Consider the following 27,347-nt stretch of genomic DNA (forward strand, 5'->3'; position numbering starts at 1 on the left):
ATATGTGTTTGTTTCCATGATTACCTGACCTAAATCAGATGAACTTTCAGGGCTTTAACTTCTATTTTTGTTGTCAGGAGTTGGTGTTGGCATACATTGCCCATGAGGTGAACTGGTATTGTTCATATGCGATGCAACATTGAGGAAGTCCATTATTTTTGTTTTCAAGAAAATGACATTAAATGCAATAATTTAATTTATCATAAAGATTTTATACATCATTGTTTTCTTTTAGATGGTGTAATGTTATAAATATAATTTATATTGCATGTATAAGCATATTGAAAATCAGATAAAATGGCAAATTTGTTTTACATTATTATAAGTAATGAGTTTTAAAAACTAGTATCAGTAGTTTTTCCCTTTTGTTACAGATTTTAAGATACTATTGTCTCTTTAAATACCTTAGTTTCTCCTCCCCAAAAGCCATTAATTTACAAACGCAGAAAGCTTTCAGTTCTAATATTTCTGGGCTTTTAAATGATTTCTGTTATCAGTTTTATATATTTGACATAATGCAGGTTACTGGTATTGTTGGCTAAGATGTTATTAATTTATTAAATTATAAACCAAGATAGGAATAACAATGATTTTATTTTTCGGTGTTGAGTAGCTCCAAAATAGTTTTAAGGAAATAAGAAACATACTGTGTTCAGAGGGAAAAATGTAAGTTTAATAGTTTAAAATCCCTTAAATATTTTCTCCACAATTAAAACACATCCAGTCTGATTTTCTAAGGCTTTTAGAATTTTTAAATGTTTTTATTTTCTTAAAAGTTATTGCCCAAAATTAACATTTTGTGTGTTTTTAAAATGTCATAGATACTCTATGGGCCAAATGTTGCTAATACATTTGCATTAAAGTGATATTTCATAATAAAATGACAAACTATGTGATGAGAGCTCCCTAAACCCTTAGACTAATCTTTCAGTGTAAATGTGATCGTGGACTCACTTGAAATTTAACTTTGGTTAAAAGCTGCTTTTCATAATCCAAACCACATTTTTAGGTACGTTTATTGGAGAGTTTTTGCCAATACACTCCCATTAAACAGAATTAGGCTCCAAATTTTAATAATTTATAAATGTACATTCTCTTCCCTCATTTATATTTATTTATTTTTAGTTATGGGAATGCTACATGATTTTCTAAATTTGGGGTTCATAAAGGATATACCTCCCCATTAGTACAATAAATTTTTCTGCTTTTCCCTAATACCGGACAAGTGAAGTCTGCTTTAGTCATGATTTTCATGTGTGTGAGATTTGGGTTTTTGTTTATTTAGAAATGAAGACTGTTTAGAAATTGTAGTTTGTCTGATTAATTAGGAAGAAAGATTTTTCTCATGGAAAGAACAGTTCTGGAAACATTTTTCACCTCTGTTGCTATGTAAACTAAATTCCTGTGTTAAACTGAGTATATTGTCCCAGAAGAAGTCATGGATCTAAATACAATGTATAAACATTTCACAGTAGCAAACTGGCTTTTTAGCTTCTAAATTTATGATTTGTTTTTGTTAATTTTCATAACGAATTATCAGTTTTAGAAGCTTAGTAGAAGTAAAAAAGGAATACGAACAGACATAGCTAGGATAAGGGAAGTGCTACCCGTTGTCTGAGTTGTGCATTCCATGTACTGAGATAACAAGTAATCAAAGATGTGAAAGTTATTTTTGTTTTTTATGTATACATTCATGGTTTCCAGCTATTTTATTAAGCTTTAGCTAAGGCTATCCTCTAGTTGACTCTTGGCTCTTTTTTAGTAACATATTTAATTGAGTGGACGTTTTAGAACTGACAGTTAAGATTCAGCATCTGAATTCCACAGTTTTGACATACACTTACCTCTAGCCAGGGCAGTGACTTTCTGGATGGAGATTGGTGGTTGGGAAGGTGATAACTATGGAAACTGGCATCTGGATGGAGCTTCCAAACACCACTCTACAAGCTACTACTATAACATAAATCTAACCAACACCAATGTTACAAAAGGCCTACATTTTGTCAATAATGATGTATTTACTGAAGGATTGGTCTGAACTAGATACCGTTAACATACACCTTCTATTCTGTCCTTGGGGATAACATCACAGTGATTTCCACTCTAGCACCTGTTCAAAGGAAATCTTTCATAAGATGTGTAAGGAAATGCGTTACCAAGGTGAGTGGTTCTGGCTGAAGCCAAACGGAATGGGTGGGGGTGGGGGTGGAGTGCTTGGGCCTACAGATTGTTCCAGAGGAAGGAGCTTCTCCCCTCAGGTGGATTGGGGGGCTGCAGAAGATGGTGGGTCCATGAAGACCTTATTTTAATAGCCTGTTTTTACCATTGACACAGATTTTTAAATTTTGAGTTGCTCTCTCCTAATATCAAAGAGCTTTTCTGTGTGTGTAATTTACTTCACTTGAATACAACCAAGGCTGTTTAAGGTTAGAGCAACTGCTAATGACTCCTTTTATATTCAGCTGTTGTTTTTTGTTTTGTTTTAACTTTGCTCTCTACCTTTTATCTTCACTGCTTCTTCGTCATGGCCATTGGGCATGCTCAGTGAGTAGAGTTTTTGAGAGCAGTAAAATGCTTTTCACTAGAACCCTCTTACCCCACCTCGTACAACAGATTCCTACCCCTGCAGAACTGCAGCTGACACTGCTAATCCACAAGGAGGAGCTTTTACAGAGAAACTTCCCCTAAAATGTACTGCCAGCCCGAAGTAATCTCTGCCGTGGTTCTGCAGGTACTTTGCCTACGTGTTAATCTGATCACACCAATTTTGAGAGCTACTGAAGAGTTTCCAGGGCTGCTACAGAGATGGTGTGGTATTAAACAAATTACCTGAGTTTAGAAATTGTTTAAATGGAGATGGTTTTAATTTTTAACCGAGACTGCAAAAGGCACATAAATGTCATTGTTATGAGGCCCTGTAAAACACTTATGAAATCCTGTACACACCTTTCCAAGTACTGGCTGTGTACTGATATGGCAGCCCCTTAATTTATATATGGAAAGTGGAAGAAGTTGCAGTATTAATGTTTACACAACCTTAAATTGACCTGCAAGTTTAATAAGAAAGAACATTTATTATGTGCTCAGCACTATCTGAGAGGCTTTTATTGTATCAATGACTCTCGCAATCCAGTGAGGTAGACATTATCCCCATTTCACACACAAGGAAACCGAAGCTGAGAAGGGCAGCTGTGTGCTAGGTTGATGGACAGGAACGTAGCAAGCTTTTAGAGCAGGTCGTGTTCCAGTGGTCAGTCAGCATTCTGTGTGGGGTCTGATTTCTGAGACCTCTCAAAACTAGGAGCTGCCAAAGAGCCTTCAGAATTTCCTCTAGCCCTGGCCCGTTTGCCTCAGTGGTTAGAGCATTGGCCTGCGGTCCAGAGAGACCCAGGTTCGGTTCCCGCTAAGGGCATGTACCTTGGTTGCAGTTTGTCCCCGGCCCTGGTTGGCTCATGTGGGTAGTGACCACCCAATGTGTCCCTTTCACATCGATGTTTCTCTCTCTCTCCCTCCCTCCCACTCTATCTGAACAAAATATCAAGAAAGAAAACTAGAATTTCCTCTAGTTTTTAAGAACTCTGTGAAGACTGTGTTACAAATTAGGGTAGATAGTACCCATTTGTGTTTTTTAAGAATTATTTAATAAATATGAAAAATTAGCTTGGCTTCTATTTTCATGTAAATAACAACTGTATTTGAATGTCAGTGCCATGTAATTCTGTGTCCCGAGGTTACCTAGTCAGATTATAATCAAGGCAAAATGAGATGTGGTTTATATTCACACACTTGGACAGGCCAGTTAGTTCACTTGATTGGGTCATAATGCTAATGGGGCCAAAGTCACAGGCTTCATGCACATGAAGACCAGTACTGTACCCAGAGATCTTCCTGCCACAAACAGTGACCCTGATCTTGTCCAGTTATCTTTGTCTTCAGGATTTGGTGCAGAGAGTGATTGGCACAGAAAAAAAATCATCCCCATGCATATAAAATTCAAAGGATATGCTCTGAGTCAGTGGTATGTTGAGAAAAATGGTTATGGTTTCTTATTAAGAATTTTGGCTGATTATAAAATATTAACTTCCTACAATTGGTTTCATTTGTCAAAATATTCAAACCTTAATTTGAATCCTTATTTTATATAGCATTGCAGTTCCAAATATGTTGACTAATCCTGAATAAAATGAGTATATACCTATATTATGTAGGAAAAGACATCATCATTAAATATGTTTGCCCCTGAAATAAATTAAAAATAATTTTTTGACTCAGTATTTATTGTAGTGGTAAGTAAGATGTGCATAAGAATGTAGATACATTTCACTTGCCTCATTTAAGTTTAAAGTGCACAGGTGCTTTTTATTCCTTTTGGGAGCTCTGCAATGCATCTGAACCTCATAATTGGCTGTCTGTCTTAGAAGGAACCCTTGTGGGACCAGCCAGTGTGGCTCAGTGTTTGAGGGTCAACCCATGCACCAAGCGGTCACTGGTTCGGTTCCCAGTCAGGACACACACCCAGATTGTGGGCCAGATCCCCAGTGGGGGGCGTGCAGGAGGTGGCCAGTGGATGTTCTCTCTCTCTCTCTCTCTCCCCCCCCATTCCTCTCTCTCTAAAAAAATTAGTAAAGGAAAGAAAAAAAAAGGAACCCTTGTGGAATCAGCTTATACATGGGTGATCGTTTCAAAAACTTTTTTCCGTGTGCTGCTTTCAATGGGAGATGTGAAAATGGTTAAGACTGCTTTCCTTTTTCATTTTCTTTCTACAACAAACAAGCTAAAAATAATGTGCTGGTTCAGAAGAATTAAAGGTCAGTTTAAAAATGCCAGCACCTATTGTTGACTGTAGAAAGTGAGGCTGGCAACCCATTTCAGACACTGTGGGGTGTTCGATTACAAAGGAGGGAGGGAGGGTCTGACTGTACCATCGAATTAGAGAAATACTGCAGTTGTTAATAGTTTTCAGGTTCCAGTCCATTACAGCTCTAGTCTGGCAAACATTTAATTTTTCAAAGTTATTCAAACAGGTTTGATCAGAAATGACACATGCAGGGAGCGAGAGTGAAAACAACCCTGCAGGTGGGTCAGATAAGATCTGCACGAGGAGGAACTCAGGGCCTCGAGGAGCAGAAGCCACGCCCCCGCCTTTCACAGCATTCTCTAGGGGGGCCCGGGCTGTGGCTTTTGCGTCATCATTTTACTTCACCATAATCCCCGATGCTACGTGGCCTCTGCTTGGAGTGAGAGCTTCTCTTCATAGTCAACCCAGCAGAGCACGGCAGACAAAGTGCTGGGAGCAAAGGTTAGAGAACATCTCCATGAAGCGTTCATTTGTGCAGGACAGTCGGGGCTTGAGTCCTTTGGCATTACCCAGAGTACTTACTGTCTATCCCAGCAATTTTCGGTCTTTTTCAGCTCATGGCACACATAAACTCATTACTGAAATTCTGCAGCACACCGAAAATGATATTTTTTGCCAATCTGACAAAAAAAAAAGGGGGGGTGTAATTTTGATTCCTTCACACCGGATGGCTATTGTGTCGCTTGTTGTCATTTCTTTTTATTTAAAAATCTAAGGGAAAAGAGGTCAGTGCCCCTGACTGGATATTCAGGTATTGCGTGTTTTAAAAATTCCTGCGGCTTACCAGTTGAAAATTGCTGATCTATTCCAATGAACTGAGGGTGACCACCCAGGAGACCTTATATGAACTGGCAGAATTTGTTTTAATCCTCACCTGAGAATGTTTTTTTATTTAAAAAAAATTGTTTTATTGATTTTAAAGAGAAAAGAAGGGAAAGGGAGAGAGAGAGAGAGAAACATTGATCACCCCAAAATCGAACCCGCAACCTTTTGATGTACAGGATGATCTTCCATACACCATACTGAGCCACCTGGCCAGGGCTGAACTAATACTTTTTAAAGAACTGGTTTTCAAGGGGTTCTCAGAGGTGGAACCACCAGAGAGGCTGAGAGGGGAACATGGGCAGGGCCCCAGGCCTGGAGCCCCTGTTCCAAAAACTTGACCATTGTGTGTTTTGTGTGTTGGGTTTTTTTTATGTTGAATACATTTGTTGAAAGAGATACACCTTTTACAAAACTTAAACACTAGTGAAATATTCTGATCTTCTGACACAAGCTTGTCTGAGTAGCGTCTAAAGCTTTTCTGAATTTTAAAGTTCTGTGGAATTTTGTTAGAACCATTAGTTATCACAATCATTGTGAGTATGGAGCAATTAGTAGTCACAGCGCAGTATCTCTTCCAGCTTTAAAAATAATCACCTGATATAAATTTGTTTTATCCTATTTGGGCTTTCTAATTACTTTTCTTTGGAAGGGTTGTTGACATTCTTTCAAGCTTTCGTTGCTATGCACTGCTACGTTTAATTGCCTAGGTTACCGCTTCCTTGTGCACACGTTGCCTGGTGTGACTGGTAATAAGTGAATTTTGTAAAAGTGCTCACAGAGCCAAAATAGAAGTCAGAAACTACCCCGAGACTTTAAAAATGAAAACTCCTCAAAAGAAAAACACATCAGACCCAACCACTACTTAGGGAGGGCCTATGATGAATGCAAATCACAGACTTCCTTTCTCTTCTGCCACAAATGTCAGAAACGCTTGGCATCTGAGTACATTGCATTTTCCTCCCCTTTCTGAACAGCTCAACTTGGAAAGGTCAGCATATCCCTTTGGGAAACATCTTTTCTCATAAATTGGAATGTTTGCACACATAACTGTAGGAAATATTTAACATTTGCTTTGATGGCACAGTGGTTTGTTCAATAGAGTGGATTTGTTCTTTTTTTTTTTTTTTTTTTCCATTTTCCTGCCTGTTTGTACATTACAGGCACCCAAATTACGGGAAGCAACATAGAGGCGCTTCTTTCTATGGGATCAGATCATCCTGTCCACAAAACCAGCCCACGCCTTGGGCTTCCGAAAGGCGAGCTATGTTCCATCTTTTATGTACTCTAAGGGACTCATTTGTGAGATTGTTCTGAAAAAAAGCCGTAATTTTCCACAAGCTATACATACTGAAATCTTGGAGAAGGATGGTGGTGGTGGGGGGACAAAGTAACTGCTGGGGGTGGGGTGGGGCAGAGTAACTGCTCCAGGACCTCCTGTTTCACCTATGCACACATTTGTTTCAGGGTGGACAGAAATGAAATTAACTGTGAATACAGGTCATTAAGACAACAACGCAATTTGCTATTCATGGTCAGCGGCCTCCATCTGGTAATCAACATAAATATCTGTGGCTCATGGAGAACTCTTCTTTGCCAGACCCCATCTTTCCATCCATCTTGATTCGATGAAGAACAGTGCTGAATTGGTGTGGTCATATTCATTTCTGTAGCAGCAAGTGGAGACTAAAACCCTCCTTATAATTTTTCTTCGAGTAGAAGTGCGTTGATTTAGCAATCACTATAAATACACACAAGGAGGGACTATAAGGAAGATAAGAGCATCTAGGTATTGGTTTGGGCTGGACTGCAGGAAGGGACCTGAGTCAGCATGGCTCATTATTTTGGGACAGTTCCGGTTATTCACCTCCAAAAATAGTTTCCTTTCCATTTCAGCCAAATCCCTGTACTGCTGTGTGCTGAGTACCCATGTGTGTTCGTTCCAACAACGGAGCAATGGCCTGTCCAAAACAAGCCCCTCCCCACATGTGCATCCTCATGCTCTGCTTCCTATTCCTTCTCTTCTTCTCAAGGGCTTCCTTCCTTCAGTTCATCCTCGCTCCTAGGTCACCCATTTCTTTCTCTTCTTTGGCTTACTCATCAAGAGCATAAATGTGCTCTCCCTCCTCTCAATATTGAAAACTAAAACAAAGCCCTGTAATCCATATCCCCTTAAACTACCACCCAGTTCCTATTCCCCCTCACAGTAAAACTTAACAGAAAAGGAGCTGCGTGCATCCATCTCTACTCTCTCTTCTAGCCACTCTCCAACCCACTCCAGTCTGGCTTCCATGCCCATGTCTCCAAAGACATGGTCTTGACTGTCACTAAGACTCTGTGGTCAAAGCTGGTGGACATGTATCTGTTGTCACGTTACTCAACTTCTTGGTAGGATTTCAACACAGTTGATCATTCTACACTCAAATCACTCTCCCTCGGTTTTCATATTACTATGTTCATCCAGTTTACCTCCTACCTCTCGCTGCCTTTCATCAGACTGTTTTGTCAGGTCTTTATCCTCTATGTCTTTGGCCTTCTTTTCTCCTTTACACTCTCCCTGGATGATTCCCTCCACCCCATGGTTTTAAATAGTATATACATGCTGAAGAAGCCCAGTTTTATAGCTCTAGCTCTGAAAACTCCCATATTTTCACATTCATATATTACATATATATATATATTTTTTTTTTCTCAGTAAAAGGAATCACCATTGACACAGGTGTTCAAGCCAAACACCTGAGAATTATCTTTTCTCTCTTTCATAAACCCTACCTCACACCCTCCCCACATCAAGTCTATCAGCAAATCACAACAGTTCTATCTTCAAAGCTGTATTTCAGTTATTCAACTTAATCTCTGTATCCACTTCCACCTCCAAATTGTCATAATTACTCACCTGGACTATTTACAATAGATCCCTAAATGGTCTCCCTGCTTCCGATGCTCCTGCCTGCTTACAATGCCTTCTGCTCAGAGCAGCCAGAGAGGAATGGGGTGAGGAGGAGGAGGAGGAGGAGGAGCAAGTGCAGGAGGAGGAGGAGGAGGAGAGAGAGGAGGAGGAGGGGGCAGTGGGGAGAGGCGAGGAGAAAGAAACCAGATTATATCATTGTTCTGTTTAAAGTCTGTTTATATTTCTTGTAGCACTGGGAGTGAATTCAAACCAACCCTACTGTGATTTACATGGCACTATATGAACTAGCTTCATGTCCGCTCTCCAACCCTCCCCACCCCCTCACTCTGCTCTGGCCACACTGGCCTCCTCGATGCCTCTATAAAATGGTGAGCCTTTTTCTGCCTCCTGGCCTTTGCCTTTGTTCTTTTTGCAATATTTTATTCACCATATTTTCATATGACCAGCTCTTTTTCATCCATCAGTGCTAATGGTATTTCTTTAGAGAGGTGTTCCTTAACCTTCAACTCGTTTGTTTGCTTGGAAGCACTTAACACTGTGCTATCTACAATGATCTCATTCATTCGTAGGCATACTCTGTGTCTTTCACAGGCAGAACATAAGTTCCCTCAGGGAAGACACAGTCTCCTTCACTAATGAAAACCAACCCAGTAAAGTGCATGTGAGCACCCAATAAGAATTTGTTGGATAAATCATTTCATTTAACAGCTACTGTTAAAACCCTTTCTAAGTGCCACACACTGTTCTAAGTTCTTGACACAATCCCTGAACAACATAGAGCAGAGATTCCCGCCCTCAGAGAGCTAACATTTTAGTGGGGAGCGGGCAATGACCAAGGCATAGTAGCAAACAATGGAGTGTTCTATTTGAAGGTGACAAGTGCTGGATGGAAAAAGAGTTTCTGAATGAGAACTCAGGCTATATTCTCCAGGTCTCTTCCCACTGAATGGTCAAGTGGAGAAGGTATTTACTTTGCAGACACCTGAAATCCTGGCTTCTAGAGAAGAACTATGACATTCTGAGCAATTCACCTCTTTGAGGCTCCCTCATCTGTAAAATTGAAAAATACCCACTTCACAGGATTGGTGTGAGGAATAAATGAACACAGATCAAATACCATCTCATCCTTTCCCAGACACCCACCCTCACCCTATTATGCCAAGGGGAGGTGGTGTATGGTACTAGCATATTCCCTCTCTCTGCTGAACTTTCCTGAAAACACGCAACACATCCTTCCTGAATGATTCAGTGGAAAAACAAGTGTATGGGTAATTTAACAGCAAACAAATGACCAAAACTATTTTTACTCAGAAACAGTGATTTTTTAAAGACAGAGTAGGAAATCCTTACCTTTCTTTAATAACGATAATAATTTCTCATTTCTTAAGTGAATCTCATTTTTACAGACCCCTATTGATAACCATGGAAGGATGTGCTACCCACTTAATCTTTCTTATGTGTCAAAGTAAAACCGCAGAGGTAATTATTTTATAGGAGGATAAAACATTTATTTAACTGGAAACACTAATCTTTACTTTCATCATGCCGAGGTGTGTGGTTACAAACAATTTCCAATAAAACACTATATATAATAAGCCAAAAATAAGTTAATACATTGTAAACTTACATACAGTTTCATCAATTAACACGTTGAAGAACAAACAAGCCATTTTAAGACTCTGGAGCTACACTTAGTAGAAAACTGCAAACACTCAAACCTTATCAACCCCAAGTAAGACACTAAAGGATTAGTCAAGACGTCTTCAAACCAATGACACAAACACAGGTTCGTTTTTGGTTCCAGTCCCCTGCTGTGCACAAGACCATCGGAATGCTGGAACAACGACACATCTGAAAACGGCACAAAGCAAAGCAAGGAGATAACATGCCAACCTGACAGAAGCTGTCTTGAAAGTGCAAACTCTGCATTTTCTCTTCCTGAACCACTAGGGTAAGAACGGGTACCTCTGACGACACGCAGGGCCACGAGCATGCTTTCACTGGTGGGACATGTACTTGAACCAGGTCTCCATGCTTTGAAGATACCTCCGGTCCTCAGGCTTCAACTAAACATAGTGCAAATCAAACACCGAGGAGCAACATGACAGAACAGGGACCCCCTAGGGCCACCTGCTGTTCTCCACCTGGCACACACACCACGGGACAGATTGGCACACGGGAACAACCACTGCTATCTAGGTTTTGACGTGAAAGGCGGTGCGGCGGAGCGAATGCAGGGCAACCACGCAGCAGCCTCGGAGCAAGGCTCCGATGTTGTAGACGGGATCTGTCCCCCCTCTCTGAGTACTGAACACCCACAGAACAGTGGGGACCACGGGGGCAGCCACGGCCAGGAGATCCACCAGGAAACTGCGGCTCCAGTACTGCCTCCCGACGGCCCTCCGGGCCAGCGGGATGATGCCGTCCAATCTTTCTTCTGTGGAGCCTGCAAAATCCAGCTCTCTCATGAGGCGGTTTGCATGAGCCTGCGTATCCCCCGTGGCACATTGGGTCTCCACAGGAGACAAAAGGATGGCTGAGTTTGGATTCCTTGGAGTTAAATCAACCATTAATGCAGAGATGGATTCCGGGAAGCTTTCTGTCGAGTCAGCCACAGACTCATCAGGGGAGGCTGAGCTCAAGGGACAGGGGTCCTGGAGCTGGAGCACATACTGAATGAGCTCAGAGACTGCAGGGCTGTAGGGGACCACGTCGGTCTGCACCGCTCGCTCCACCACCACACTGCCCTCCTCCGGGCCCACCATCCTGGGGACCATCTCCAGGACCTTGGCCCCAGGGGTGGAGTGCAGAAGCTCCACATCGCCAGCCTCTGTGGTGGTGGCCATCACCAGCTCATCCAACAGATCTGTGCAGTCAGCCACGCTGTCTTCCACCAGCAGCTCGCTGTCAGCCCCTTCCTCTGTGACCTGCTCTTCCGGGGACAGCCCATCAGCTGTCTTGCCAACGGGGGGATTCTGGGGGAAGCTTTTCTCTGGGGAGTTGCATGGGAAGTCCAGACACAGCTCATCCCTCAGGGCGCCACTGTGAGCCATCTCCATGCTCTGAAGGAGGGACTCCAGCTTCTTGTTCTGAATGTTTATGTCCACGAAGTATTTCTGAATGCCTTTATCTTTGTCGGCCAGGCTGCTCCGCATGGTTTCGATGACCTGTTTGAGCTGCTTAATCTCTTTCCTGGCTTCCTTGAGCGCCAACTGGGCCTCCACCCGGTGGCACTCTTCTTCAATCCAGTCTTCTCTCATCCGGGCCAGCTGGGACTTCAGCTCCACAATTTCGGTTTCCCTGCAGGGACAAGACAAGCGAGGCAGGGAAATGGCAGCTCGAGCCAGGTGGCAGAGAGTTCTGACACACGGCCAGGAGCCCACGCTCTTCCACTTGAAACAGAGGTCACATCAGTTTGGACATGTTTTTCTTTTGCAGGTATTAGGCATAAATATCACTGCCCCCAATAGTAAAATAGCTAAAATAACCATAGTAACTAGAATCAGAGTTAAAAATGCTACCATTGTTTTTTTTTTCTTTTTTGAGTATCACTATATGTCAGACATTGCATTAAGTACTTTGCAAGGATTATACTTTATTCAATACTTAATATTTGAAATATTATTATTAGAACATACTAGAATGTCTTAGTTGCCCTTTTATATACCTACAGTTTGTGGTAGGAAAGTCCATATCACTTTTTTTTTTCTTTCTTTTTTTATCCTCACCTGAGGATATTTTTCCATTTTTTGTACAGATAGAGTGGGAGGGAGAGAGAGGAAGGGAGAGAGAGAGAGAAACATCGACGTGAAGGGACACATCGAGTGGCTGCCACCCGCACGACCACCAGGGCCGGGGACAAACTGCAACCGAAGTACGTGCCCCTAGCGGGAACCGAACCCGGGTCTCTCCGGACCGCAGGCCGACGTTCTAACCGCCGGGCCATATCACTTTTAATCACCTATCTAAGAAGGCAGGATTGTTCTGATCATATTCCAGTGATAATTTAAAAAATATATTTAAATCATAAAATGTTACAAGTTGCAAGGACTTTGAGGAAAGTTGATTATTCTGTCTCCTCTCAGGTAAGATGATACTGGATCCATCCTACACTGAAGAGAATCTATTCTGTTTTCTGAGATGTTTCACAGGACTCTATTTCAAGAACTTTCTCAAAAAATTCTTTCTTACATATATTTCCTTGTATGCCCTCACACTCTCAGTGGATATGAAGGCCAGGAACCGAGGATCCTGTTATATATGACGAGATGGTGTTAGTATTGCTGCTTTAAGTTTAGGCTTCAACATTCTCCAGTTTCTCTGCCTCCCTACCGTGGCTGCTTGAACCCTCCCATGGTTTCCTCAAATCACACACCAAAGACGTCACAAAAGCAGGGTCTGACTCACAGCAACCCCGCCCTGGGTTCACAGCTACCCTGGTCCGAGCCCTGCCCATCCGTCCTAAAAGGTTCCAGGGGAAAACCATCATGCAGACTCTGGCCTGTTCCAAGATGTCAAAGGTCTCTTCTCTCTGAGATAAGATCTTTCGGCGTGGGCTGCTTTGTTTTGCTTTTCCCCTTAACACTTGGCCAAGAATAATGAACCTTTTCCTTCAGCACAGAAATAGCTTGCAGGAATCACAATGCACATAGCCATCCACTCGCCAGAAACAAACGGAGCTTAACTGGGGCTCCCTGTGTGTGACCCAGTGGGCTGGATGTACGAATTGTTCCTCTAAGTGTTTCTGCCATTTAAAAATAGTCAGACACACACCCAACTCCACGTGTCAATGCTGTGCACACCCAGAAAAAGCAGGCAGTCCCCTCGAACCCTGGAGGGTCCCTGAACTCCTGAAGTAGCCAAGTCTTTTGAGAGACTGATTAAAGAAATAGGACAAAAATCAAATGGAATCCTGTGAGCAAGGAATGTGGACTGACCTCTCGTGGAGTCGGCGCTCGGATTCCTTCAGCTTGGTCTTCAGGTGTCTCACTGTGACCTCTTTCTGCTGCAGGGGGGTCAGGTACTGCTCTGGATTGGGGGGCTTGACACCATGATTCTCACCGCAGGACGTGTACCTTCCAGACCTCCTGGAACCATCCAAGTAATGAAATGTTACTCTTTGCCCCGTGTCCTTTGTATACAAAGAAAAGTTAAGGCACAGAGAAGAGCTTGAGAAAAAGGCAGCTGTGTGTTGGGGACTTAAACCTCAGGCGTGTGTGACCTCAGTTGGGAAAGGGGATGGCCCCATATCTGCCCGTCTCAGGATGTTCATTACTTGGAAAATCGGGGTGCTGTTTGTGGAGAGTGACAGGGGACAGGGAGGATTTTCTATGGCTCCTGGGTGATCTCATATAAAATAATGCACAATTGTCCATAGGCCAGCCTGTCAGTTCAGGGTAACAGGCTGTTATATTAAAGGACAATGAGCGAGGGCAGGCGGAGGGGAGGAAGGGAGCAAGATGACCTAATTTTCCACACAATGTGCCCTCAAGATCCTGATTGTTATTAGTTGAATTCAAATTGTTCTGAAACCAGTCCCTGGAGTGAGTTTGCTGATTCGGTGGAAAGTTTCCTCCTTCTGACGGGAACAAGGCTACTCCATTCTCGCCAGAGGGTTTTGTCAGAGAGGTGCCCGGTGTTCCACAAACCACCCTGAGCTGGGATCCAGGCCCCGTCAGGCCGCCCAGGAGCGTGCTGCCTGCTGACTGATGAGAACAGGACGCCCTGAGGGAGGGGCCGGAGGAGGGCAGCTGGCAGCTTGCCCTGACTCTGGACCCAGCCCAAGCCACGGCACTCGCCCTGTTCCCCCTGCCAACACGCCGTCCAAGATGGCCTGTGCCCAGGTCCCAGCCCTCCAGCCCTCCCGCCACGGCCCTTTTAGATGTGCAGAGCCTTCTTTCTGTCTCCCCCATCTCAAGGACCAACTCTTTCCTTGTTTGACCTTCAGGTCTCATTTCAATTGCACTTTCTCAGCGAGGCCTCCTCTGATCCCTGCGGACTTGAGCTGGACCCTCTGGCCACCTTTTACATACACAGATACTTGCAGAATAATCTTAATGTGTTTTGGTCCTTAGATGAATAAGGTCTTTCTTCTCCTCTGGGTGGTACGCACAGGGACCATCTCTGTTGGGCACTGCTCTGTTCCCAGCATGTCACACAGTACCTGGCACAACATGGTACTGAACACAGAGCTGGTATCTGAGTGATTCCATTTTCCCTCCCTATCCAGTTACTCCTTGGACTGCTAAACTTAGGAGAGATTATAGCTCGTGTTCTTCCTGCAGCAGCCCTCAAACAATGAGCTGAGTGTGGGAAAGAGACATGTCTTATTGCAGATGAAGGCAGCGAGTCAACAGTTGCATTAACTGTTTTGTTTTGTTTTGTAAAGAAAACTTACCATGCAGGACAAATTAGGAATCATGACTTGAAAGACAATAGTGCTCACCTCATGACTGGGCTGCTGTCACTGCCTTTGTAGGAGCCAGAGTTGCTGCTACTTGGGGAAGAAGGCGCATAGGTGGGGTGGACGTTAACAGGACTCAGCTGATTCCTGCACAGCGTGGACAGAAGGTCCTTTTCCCGTGGGGACGGTGGGCTGCTGCCAGACTTGTGTGCTGAAGCTCCATTACTCCGCCTGTGGGGACCTCGACTGGGGGAAAGCATGAAAAAGATCGTTAAAACCCTGGGGGCTATGGGTGCCCAATGCTAATGCTTTATTCCGTAGAGCTAGTTACAACTAGGGAAGTCCAACTGATGGCGTGGACAGGGGCAGTATAATTGTCAGTGTAAACTGCCCCCGTGAGCAGCCGTCGTCCCCTGCCTGACACTTCTCCTGTGCCATCAGCACAGGCAACCCCTTTCTCTGCTGTTCTTTCTGATGGTTTCTGCCCACAAAGCTCGTTTGGGATTAGACCCAGCTGCCCGCTAGGCACACAAACCATGTAAATATTGATTTGGTTTAGGTTCATTTGGGAGGCTGTTCTGGAGATATGGTGTTTGTTCCAGTACACCTGTTTCAACTTTAAAATGTTTGGGTTTGGTTCAGGTTGGGGTAAGAAAATTGGGGTGGTTCCTTTGGAGAGTGGGGCAGGAGGAGGTTGCCCATAAAGAAAGAAGGGGAAATATAAACATAGACCACCTAAATACATCATGTCTATAATTTTTTACCACCTATTTATTTCCCTTTTCTTTCCATCCCTAATAACTTAGCACAACCTTTATCATGTAACTGCTGAAATGTTATGAGCCCCCTCTTTGCTCCCCAGGTTCTTGTCTTGCCTCCTCCAGCAAGAAGGCTGCAGCTGCAGCTGGGGTGGCCTTTCTAAAATGGAATCTGAACGTCAGTGCCCTCCCCAAAGCCATGCACTGGCTCCCCGCTGCCTCTGGAATAAGGCCAAAGTCCTTAACGTGCTCACAGGTCCAATCCCACCACTGTGCCACCGCCCTCTGCCACCGCCCCTCCTCTCTCTGTTTCAGCATTCCACGTGACCTACAGTTTCCTGACGATCCACACTCTCCTTCATGTCTATATTGTGAACTTACAATTTTATTTGCCTAGAATGTTCTCCTTCTGCTCCCTACCCTAAGCCTCTGGAAACCTCCTACTTTGAAATTGATGGGAACTGACTCCAAGCAGCCTTCTCTGTACTCTTCCTTCCCACGGCCGGCGTGGTGGCCACTCCTTGCTGCTCCCCAAGACTCTGTGCAAACTTCCATCAGGGAAATTATCACACCGCATCACAACTGCGGACGTGTTGGTCTTTCCCACTGGACGAGGCAGGAACCCGCCTGGTCTCTGACATCCCCACTTGGCACATGCTGGGTGCTGCCTAAAGGACTGATAACTAACTGAACAAATTGGGTTTACGTCCTGGCACTGTCACTTATTAGGAACTCAGGCAAGTAAGGCCCTTAACATGTGGGGATAGATAATAACATCCCGTCTCCCTCAAGGAGCGGATGTGAAAATCAAAGCATGCGTGTGGGTGCGTTCGTTCAATAGCTGTTCAGGGCAATTCAGCTGCAGGGCATCATCACAGAATAAACCTGTTTTGACTTCCCTGTTAAACTAGTTCCAGAGACAGCATTCTGAGGATGCTGAAACGACTTAAATAGGATAACAATTCTGCGTCGGGAAGATGTCTTGCTGACGTTAGAAGCTGACATGTTAATGACAGCTGTGTCCATCCAACATGTCGCAATGAGAACCGTGTGTGGACGGGAATGGAGGGTGCATTTGGGTATACTTGGCTCCCAAACCACAATTACTTATTTAAAACCAAAGACAATTTCAACTAGCTGTCAACCCAGTAAATCACACATAAAGGAAACATCACCACGTTAGAAAGTTAAAAGGGTCTTTCCTTTTGAAATCATCCAAATGGACTCTGCCTCCTTTTCCTGAAAAGGGGACACTTTATAGAGAACAGATGGGCTGATGGCTTTGTGACAAACCAGCTTCAGCAGCAGCGGTGGGAAGACTTCAGGAGTCGCTGAAAAGAACATGTACTCTGGCTTGGATTCGCTTCTCCACACTTCACTTCTAAGTCTGGCACCAACTGGTCTGACTATTTCTTATGTGGCTATGAGAAATTTAGAGGATTAACCATTACAAGTTAGGAGAGAGAATAAAGAGCGAGCCCTAATTTTGACCTGGGGAATTCTATTCTGAGTTAACTTTCACTACGGACTTAGCCCTGGTCCTGGTGCATTATAAACACTGTTCCACGTAATTCTGACCATCGTGCTGTACATGTACCTGGTACAGTTATTATCTGCCTTTCATGTTATGTGCAGGTTCTCCATGAAGTACTCAGTTCAGTAACTGAGGCTCAGGGAGAAAAAGAAAAACTCACCCAAGAACACACAGCTGAACTGGGGACTAAATCCAGGTCTTCCAATTCTACACATGCCTCCTACTTTACACAAATAAAATGTACTGCTTTGGGCTTGTAAACAGGTGTATTAGGTACTGGCTATGTATGTGGCTATTACCTGAGGAGTTCGCCACTGACTTCTTTAGTGTAGTATGTGCACTAAGACACAAATTAAATTAGGTAAGGATTTTGTAAGAATTCATCTGCTATACAGAATCAAGCAAAAATTCTTAAGCTATTAAACATCACAAAAGTACAACCAAATCTTCAAATATATTTCAGGAAATAAATTATTCGACTGTTTGCCATAGCTAACTTTTACAAAAGAAACCACATGCTTAAAAATTTCTGTTCTGTTCCTTACATTCAGTGTAGTTCAAATGCTAACATACATGGGCACAAAGTCATCATGATGATGAAACATCTCAAAAGGAGAAGCAGGAAGCCCTACTGGTCATGTCTGTAAACAGGCAAACCCAAGGCTACCCTCCTCAGCCCACCCTACATTCCCTGGTTTGGTGGACAGGCATGAAGTCCACAGAGGAGAGAGAGACTTCTGCTGACCCCATCCCATTCCTGCAAACATGAATATGATAAATGGAAAGTGAGAGAAAGGGAGAAGTGAAGAAGGAAACCTCAGAAGGGACCCAGGTGAATTTCTATCCCCTGGCTGTTGTCCTTTATTTCCGGTAACATTCTTATCAACACCATCATCATCACCATCATCATTACCATGATCACTGTTATGGGCTGAATCGTGTGCCCCCCAAATCCACAGGTTGAAGCCCTAACACCCAGTACCTTAGAATGTGACCATATATGAAAATGGGGCTTTTAAAAAAGCAATGAAGTTAAAATGAGCCTGTTGGGGTAGGCTCTAAACCAATTTGACTAGTGTCCTTACAGGAAGAGGAAATTTGAACACAGAAAGGCACAGAGAAAAGTCTTTGCAAAGAAACGGGACAAAACAGGCTTCTACAAGCTAAGGAGAGAGACCTCAGAAGAAGCCAATCCTGCTGACATCTTAATCTCATGCTACTAGGCTCCAAAATTGTGAGAAAGTGAATTTCTATTGTTTAAGCCAGCTCTTCTGTGGTATTTGGTCATGGCAGTGCTAGCAAAAAGGTATGATCATCATCACCACCATCACCACCATCATCACTATAATCACCATCACCACCATTACCATCACCACCATCACCACTATCACCATCACCATCACTATCACCACCTCACCACTATCACCACCATCACTATCACCACCATCACCATCACCACCATCACCATCATCACCATCACCATCACCACCATTACCACCATCACCACCATCACCACCACCATCACCACCATCACCACCACCATCACCACCATCACTATCACTATCACCACTATCACTATCACCACCATCATCACCATCACCACCATCACCACCATCATCACCATCAGTGGCAGCGGAACACAGTAGATGCTGTTATAACCCTACTTTCCAGATCAGGACACTGAGGCTCAGGGCTCCAGGTCATGCACCTCAAAAACAATGGAGGCTGAACTCAAGTCCAGGTCTGTCTGACTCCAGATCCCAAGCTCTTTTTTCCTTCTCACCTCTGTCTGCCTCTGATCAGATTAGGGTTTTAGTTTTAGAAATAAAATTTCTCAGAAATATCAGCAAGTTGGCCTTCTATAAAAAGAGAGATCATTTGTAAATCTCTAATGTTTTGTTTTTAAAATCACCTATCAAAAATATTCTCACCAAGTCCACCTGTCCCTCATTTCTCCCACCCAACCTTTACCAAATATTCCTGCCACCTTCCTCTCAGGAGCTAATTCTGGGCAGAGAAAACTCTTTATTCTAGGAGGAATGAGCCAGTTAAACAAATTACAAGCTATTACAGAGTTCGACATGGATATCAGCCCATCTAGAAGAGTTGTCCTCAATGCATGTTCCTAAAACACAAAGATTATGTGAAATGCTGAGATATTCCATCATGGAAATCCATTCATGATGCTCTGTGTCAGATTAAAAAAAAAAGTGAGGGCCCTGGCTAATGTGGCTCAGTTGTTTGGAGCATTGTCCAATACACTGAAAGGTTGTGGGTTCGATTCCCAGTACAGAGGCAACCTATCGATGTTTCTCTCACATTGATGTTTCTCTTTCTCTCTCTTCTCTTCCCACCCTCCTTTCTCTCTCCCTAAAATCAATAAGCATGTCCTTAGGTGAGGATTAAAAAAGAAAAAGTGAGGATAATGAATAGAACATTGACCATTTCAATTTTCCATCTATTAAGCATACATCTGATTTGCACATAATTATATTTAGCTATTTTATGTTTAACACATGAATTTTTAATCACTTAGAGAAATCATGGGTTCCAGACTAGAATATTTTCCTTAAGTCACTCAGTATTATTGACATTACCTTGGAATTTAACCACAGACACAAATTCCTTCAAAATGCTTGCTAAAATTGGCTTCTTCAGGCCATTTTTTTTTCTTTTGCCTCTCTGTTCTTTGATACCTTGCACCATGGGTATGTGCTAATTTCTCAAATGACTTAGATAAATGGTTCTCAGAGCCAGCCACATCTGATTTATAAAGAGAGTGTTTATATTCATGTCCTGTGATCCCAGAGGCACTTTATTTTCAAAATAGATGGTATTTGGAAATAGAACAACTGCTTTTTTCACTATGGACTTGACTCTTTTGTTATAGGTTTGTCTGGCTTCAGCTTTGTTTTTAATAAACTCTACACTGTGGGTCTCAGGTCCCTCCATAAACATCAGCTGAAGCTTCTGCTAACCCAAGAGGAATGGGAAACGTTTGCTTGCTGACTCCTGGAAATGCAAGATTTTAGAAATGAAACAGTTTTTCTCCAGGAAGGGACCATAAAACATCATGTAGGACAATCTCTTGTATATAATCTGGACCCTGTGGCCCAAGAGTCAAGTGACCTCCCCACACTCCAGAGACAAACCATCCCCAAGTGTCTTGTAGCTCATCCATCGTTTTGTTCAGGTCTCTGCTCAGAGCCTACATCATCACAGAGGTCTCCTGGAACCCGCCTGTCTAAAATACACCACACACCCCATTCCTCTCATACAGCATTTCCCTGAACGTTTTAAAAGTCATTATATTACTGTGTCCTTGTCATCTTTCTTTCCCTGCTAGAATGAATATAATTCTCATGGTGTTCTGTTTACTGCCCTATCTCCAGAACCTGTCTCATAGTAGATGCTCAACAAATACTTGTTGGGTAAGTCACTGATGGCGGCAGAGAACCCTGTCCCACCAAATGTGAACAAAGGCTCCCATCCCCCCCCCTCTTCTCCGTCCCCCGATGCAAATAGCATTCACAGCGAACGCTGCTGATGCTTACTCTGCTCCAAGCACTGCTCCCACCCTTCACCTGTATCAACCAATCCAATCCTAACAATAAACCCTATGACGTGGGTATGACTATAGCCCTATTTTACAGATGAGGCAACTGAGGCATAGGGAAGTTAAGCACCCTGCTCAGGGCCACGCCCCCTGTAGATGAAGCTGGCATTCAAACCAAGGTCGCCTGGCTCCAGAACCCCCGCCCCACACACACACACACACAGTTATTTTGCTCTGTTGCCTCTTCCGGTGGTGGCCACTCATGCCTATGAGCTTCATACTTCCTTCACCCCTTCCCCACATGAATATTGGGGTGCCCAGATGGTCACTAGGCTTCTTTCACACAGATGTTTTTTTTTTTAAAAAAGGAAGTTCAACTAAAGGAAAGAAAGGGTGAAGCCACAGTCTAGATTCAAGAAGGGGAGGCGGGGTGCGGAGTCGGAGATTTAGCTTGATACCCAGGGGAGTACACAGGGAAGTGAGGAAGAGAAAGTGGGGTGGACCCAGAGCCAAGGCTGGGTGAGAGAGAACACGGGCTGGCCACAGGAGGAAAGGCAGAGGAAAACACCAATTTCAAATCCCTAAAACGGAAACAAACATCACTCACTGTCTAATACAATATAAACGGACAGTAATGTGGGTGGCTCTACAGACGTACAAAGTACAGGTAAGTCAGCCGTGCAACGCATCTTAGTAATCACAGAGCAGGAGACAGTGCCTACTTGCGTGAGAAGGAGGGCCGCTTGCTCCCCGCGGCAGACATGTGGACCTCGGGGGCGGAGATGCTGCCCGTGCTGCTCGAGGAGCTAAAATCGGCTTCACTACCTGAAAAACAACAGGGAGAAGCGTGAGGGAAGGACACCCGAGGTCACGCTGGCCAGCACCCTGGCCCCCAGGTCCCGGCTCCCCGCGTCTGCGCGCCGACTCCGCAAGTGGAGGTCCCAGAGCTCCCAGACCCGGTCTGTCCTCCCCAGGAGGTCAAGAGAAGGCGCAAACACAGACATCATTTCATAAACACAGCGTCGAAGCAGAGGGACGCCGGTCCCCCAGCACACTGCCACCGGAGAGGGACCCACGTGCGGGGAGAAACGTGCCCTCCCTGGGAGGCCCACGCGCCCGCAGCAACACCAACACGGCTGGCCCAAACTTGAAGCAAAACGAAAAGCATGCTTGTCGGTCCCAAAGTAGTTCTTCCAAGGGAGTTTATCTTTGGGCTTTTGTAGTCAGCTAGCGACACTTTCGTTTGGCAGTTCAGAGTCTGGGGACCAGCCCTTGGGCGCAGTCAGGAAGGAAGCCTGGGCTGCAGGTAGCTGCTTGGACGGCCCCTGTCTGTTCTTTGACTGTCTGCAGTTTGGCTACAAAGAACAGGATTTAATGAAAAGCAGGGATTGCACGCTTCCAAACACAACGGAAAAGGCTCACAGTGACAAAACCTCTGAATGACAGTACAATTTGAAATTTTAGTTTTATTTTGGGTGTGTGTGTGTAGAGGGATTGTTCATTAGTTTACAGAGATCACATTATATCTTGAGTACAGACTAGAGTTTGGTATGTAATTAGAAGTGTGCTAGAATAATTCATATGAATTTGTTTCCAACAACAGAACATTAGTAGTTCTGAAATTGCAAGGGAAATATTCTGTGGATTGCCTGGGCCAGGGAGGGGGAAAGGAAGAGAGAGGTTAGAGAGAACAAGTGTGAAGAAAGAAAGAATTAAAAATAAAATACGAGATTCCATATGCTTTCAGAAAACAAACCTAGATGTACAGTTTATATGAGCTTACCTCTCAGCTCCTACCACACAATTTCTGACTCCCCAGTCTAGAACCCAGAGCCAGCTCACATTTCTGAGTTGAGGAAACATGAATGATTTAAATCCCTTGAGTTTCTAATAAGCAGTGAACAATGATCATAATAAAAACTATTTCTTGAATGCCTACCAGGTTCCAGGCCCTGTAGCAGATGCTTCCTACTCTTTATATTTTTGACAGCTTTGGAAGGTAGGCATTAATCTCACTATTCTACAATTGAGAGACCAAAGCTGATTTGTCCATGGTTTGTGAGCGACGGATCCTGCCCAGGACCAAATCCCTGTGCTGCTTCTACGAACCACTGTGTCCTTAGGAAGGCAGTGGGGAAAGCAGGGACATAGGAGAGTTCTAGAATAAACTAGACACTACCATCTCCCTACCTGGCCAGATGAGCCATGCGTGCAAGATGTGGCCAGACTGGCCCACTGCTGACCAGATCCTGTCACTGACGGGCTGTATTAGTTTTGCTAAAGGGGAAGGTAAGCAACAGCAAAGCAGAGAGAAATCCCTCCCCTGGCTTCCAGGACCGGTCAGGAAGTTCAGCCTCTTCTGGGAAAGAGATCAAGAATGATCCCTGAGCACACATGGCAATAGTGAATTTCATCTCCCAGCAGAATTCTGGGAGGATTAGGGTGGCAATTTATCAGGATGGGACGGGCTATTCCTTCCGGATTTCAGAGACTTTGTCTAATGATATAATAAACTCTAGAAGCTCCCTGAACTTAATTAGTTGCCTCTGAGAAATTCACTGGTTAATCTATAGCATTTTACAGTCTCAAGGATTCACGATCGAGAGCGAAACCCAGGAACACACCAGTCCTGACAGCCTCATCCAATCAGCCTTGTCTGCTACACATGATCAGGTTAGTTATTAAAATCAGAAAGGCGGGTGATATTCAAAAATAGATACTGTGGCTGCAGCCACTAGGTTTCAGATCTTATTTCCTAATGTAAAATTATTACTCGGAAACACCCAATTTTCATTCCTTACAGGATACACAATAGCCATCAATCATAATTTAACTGTCTGCATACAAATGGAAATTTCCAGAAGAGAAACAGACAGTTGCTGAAAATCCACTGTTCCTTCACGATGCCTTTGATCTGTGGTAATTACGTTCTCTGAACTGAAGGGACAACTCTGTTCTACACTTTATTGCTACAGGAACTAAATAATTGACTCTTACATATTTGCAGGGCCTAAGATCACTGTGTTCCTGTCTTTTCTGAACTTATCTTCTGCACATCTGAAAGAGATTAGAAGGCTCATTCAGGGTACCCGGCAGATGTATTCAGGATTATTTGAATAATAGGACAGTGAAAAGTAAATATGCTCCTTCTCAACTATTCCAGTTTATGATTTGTAAATTATAAACTATTTCCAGTTTGGTTAGTGCAATGTAAAGTCAATGCACTCTATTTAAGGGATACACAGAAAAGTCAATTTTACTACATCACCTGATCTACTCTCTCCATTTACTAAGCAGGATAACTAAGAGGAAAGCTGGAGACCTGAAAACCACCCATTTATCTATTAGCCAGCAGCACAGACACAAGGAAGAAGAGGCACGCTTTATCCACTTCCTTTAAACAGTGAATGCAGCGGGGTTATTGTTGTGGGTGCCATAGTTCAATGTTCTTTGGGTTACTAAAATCATACAAAGAGAGGACCTAACCTGAAAATATAGACCCCTGAGTCAGACAGCCGGGTTCAAATCCCACCACTACTGCTTACTAGAGCACTTTAGGTACCTTGCTTCACCTCTCTGTGCCTCAGTTTCTTAATTATGAAATGGAGATGATAATCATAGCGCCTGTCTCACAGGGTTAGTGTAAACACACACACACACACACACACACACACACATCCTGGAAGCTCTCAATAAATGTTAGCTGTTATTATTCTGAAGGGGTTAAAAAGACAACTTTAATTATACTACACATTTCCTTTGTAAATAATTTAGAAAATAGCAATGGTCCAGAGGGAAAAATGTAGTCTCTAATTCCATCACCAAAAAAAAATAACTACAGTTAACCTTTTGATATACAACTCTTCAGACTTCATATTACATTATCATGTAACCAAACGGTTTTTCTTTTAATATGTGAATATCTTGAAAGCATACCACCTTTGGTTTCATTAAATCAATGAATATGTAGTCTCTTTCCAGATTTCCTACTATAAGTAAAAACACTCTGTGCCAGAAACCATCCTAAGCATCTTCCACATATTGAATCATTTATTTCTCATGATACTACAGAACCTGTGAGGTAGGGACAGTTATCAGTCCCTTTTGCAGACAAGGCAGAGAAGCTGAGTGATGCTAACAAGGTGACACAACTAATAAGTGGAGCCAAGATTGGGACTCAGGCCCTCTGACCCTAGGGTTGACCTTCTTAAACATAGGCTTAACATTCAATGGGGATCCTAAGGCACACAAACTTACATCCTTGTCTGATTCTTTCATAATTCCTAAAAGTAGAATTTTTAAGCCAAAGAATATGTTCAATTTAAACACTTAATATTTCAATATAAACATTAAAGACTTTTAATGTTTTAATATTTAAGGTTTGTCCCCATCTGCCTGTGAGCAGACACTCAACTGGGAGTCCCTGATGTCACAGGGAATACTTCAACAAAGTGCAGAAAACAATATTTGGTTGTTGAAGAGTCATGCTTGAAAAGCAGAAGGGAATTTAACATATGCATGTCCAAGTCATCCTCATCAATACTGCCTTTGTTCTTATCGATATTGTCTTCAATCAGCTGCTAGAGTTGGCGGAGCAGGATGGCAGGACTGAACAGGCAGGATGAACTTGACCTTTACGATACCGAGTAGTGCCAGTCCGGGTGCCTGAGCATCAGCAGCAGAAGCATCTTCCAGCTGTAAGCTATGCACTCTGGCCTCCAGAAACCCTGGTGGTTTCTCGTTTGGTAATCCTGCTAGATTCTGTTGAGAAGCGTTACTTTATTCATAACGGGAGGGGGGCGGTACTAAGCATTCTCAACATGTGATGGTGAGGCTGGCAATTAGAGGAGGAAAAGTGGGAACAAAAAGAATATGTGCAAAAACTGATAACTATATTTTTCTAAAAACACTGTCTGCGATTTGGTCTCTCAGGGCGTTATTATTTTTGCCTGCTTTTAGGATACTGCAGAGTCCTCATACCTCATAGGACTCTGAGAACAGAGCCATCCTGACATCCACAAAGCTGTATTGAGCCATTCTAAACCAGAGACTGCAACCCCAAACCCTCCTTTATCCTTAAGGCGTCACCGTGAAGCTATCAAATTAATTCAGGCTGGCCACCTATATCCCCACCTCAAATAGAGGCAGCAAATTAAAAAAGAAAATAAAATAAAAATGCCAGTCCCTCATCCCTTCATCCTCTCATCCCCGGTCCCCACACACAGACACACAGATCTTTTATTTAAAGGTCTCTAGGGAGGAGAGATGAGCCATTTTCATGGAAGCCAAGCAGAGCTATCAGGGAGCAGCTGGGGCAGCGGGCAGCTGTAATTATAGAAGCCACTATAAAAGAAGCTGCTCTATAAAGCAGATTCAGTAGAACTGAGTCTTAGCTGCGCAGCTCTGGGGGCCCCAACCAAGGAATCCAAAAAATGCTTCACGGCCTAAAGAGGACTTGTGTTTTAGGTTTTGCAAACTATTCTTTGAACCTGCAATAGGTGTTTATCTCAGAAAGGGAATATTTGATCAATTTCTAATCAGTTGATGGAAAAATATATAAAGGTATTGTTGCATTTCAAAACAGAAGCCTTGCTGAATAATTATAAAAATCATTCCATTTATATCATAATTTCAGAAAAGATTTACCTTCATTCTGATTGGTGTGCAGTGAACAGAGTTGCCATAAACACAAAAGCATACACACACACACCCATTTAAAAAACAAAAGAAGTTCAAATTTAAAGTATTTAGAAGTAAATAATTTTGTATTGATAAATCTTCATAAAAAATAAAACTGCTTATGGGAAAATAGCAGTAAAAAACAACATATTTGTTGAAATTATTTACAACATATGATAAAGAGCTAATCTCCATAATTCACCAAAATCATATACAAATTTGAAAAAAAAAAACTAACTGAAAAATGGGCAAAGGACATAAACAGGTAGATGACAGAAAAATAAACAAATGACCAATATATGTGAAAAGCCATACAATTTCACATATAACATTAAAACATAAATGAAAACAAGATTGTCTTCATCATATTGGCAAAGAAGTAAAAATCCAAGTTTGCCAATGCTGGTTCTGTTCAGAGTTTGGGGAAACTCTCTGATAAGAGTTAGTGAGAGTGTGAATTGAAGCAATATGCATAAAAATAAAACTGTACTTCTCGGGATTTATCCTGCACAGAAGCCTCCAAAGAGACAACCTAATTGTCCCTCAATAGGACTTGGCAATCATGGATGGGGTGACACGGACCTGTCATGCTGAGTGTAAAGATCTGAGACATTCTAAAAAATTGGTTATTAAAGAAAAACAAGATGCAAAATAGTGAAGGTGGCATGTCTGCTTTTGTGTAAATAAATCTTTAAATAATATATAACCTGCTATATACTTCTCTGGAGGGATTATAAAAGATTTGTCAATAGTGGTTTCCCTTGCGAATGGGACAGCGGGGATATAGAGACTCTTATTTTCATTTTATATCCTTCTTAAGAATTTG

The 27,347-nt window shown here is 43.0% G+C and overlaps 1 protein-coding gene across 1 annotated transcript in view; it reads right to left on the reverse strand.

Moving 5' to 3' along the window:
• Positions 1-10,073: 10,073 nt before the first annotated feature.
• Positions 10,074-27,347, reverse strand: part of SYBU (syntabulin) — a 73,356-nt gene continuing 56,082 nt past the window's right edge. The window contains exons 4-7 of the mRNA XM_036263915.1: positions 21,565-21,667; positions 15,037-15,240; positions 13,529-13,678; positions 10,074-11,891 (exon numbers count right to left, since the gene is read on the reverse strand). Of these exons, the coding sequence (XP_036119808.1) occupies positions 10,787-11,891; positions 13,529-13,678; positions 15,037-15,240; positions 21,565-21,667 (1,562 nt within the window). The 3' untranslated portion in view covers positions 10,074-10,786. The remainder of the gene's footprint in view (positions 11,892-13,528; positions 13,679-15,036; positions 15,241-21,564; positions 21,668-27,347) is intronic.

This window comes from Molossus molossus, unplaced genomic scaffold, assembly GCF_014108415.1.
Source record: "Molossus molossus isolate mMolMol1 unplaced genomic scaffold, mMolMol1.p scaffold_m16_p_16, whole genome shotgun sequence".
Taxonomy (NCBI): domain Eukaryota; kingdom Metazoa; phylum Chordata; class Mammalia; order Chiroptera; family Molossidae; genus Molossus; species Molossus molossus.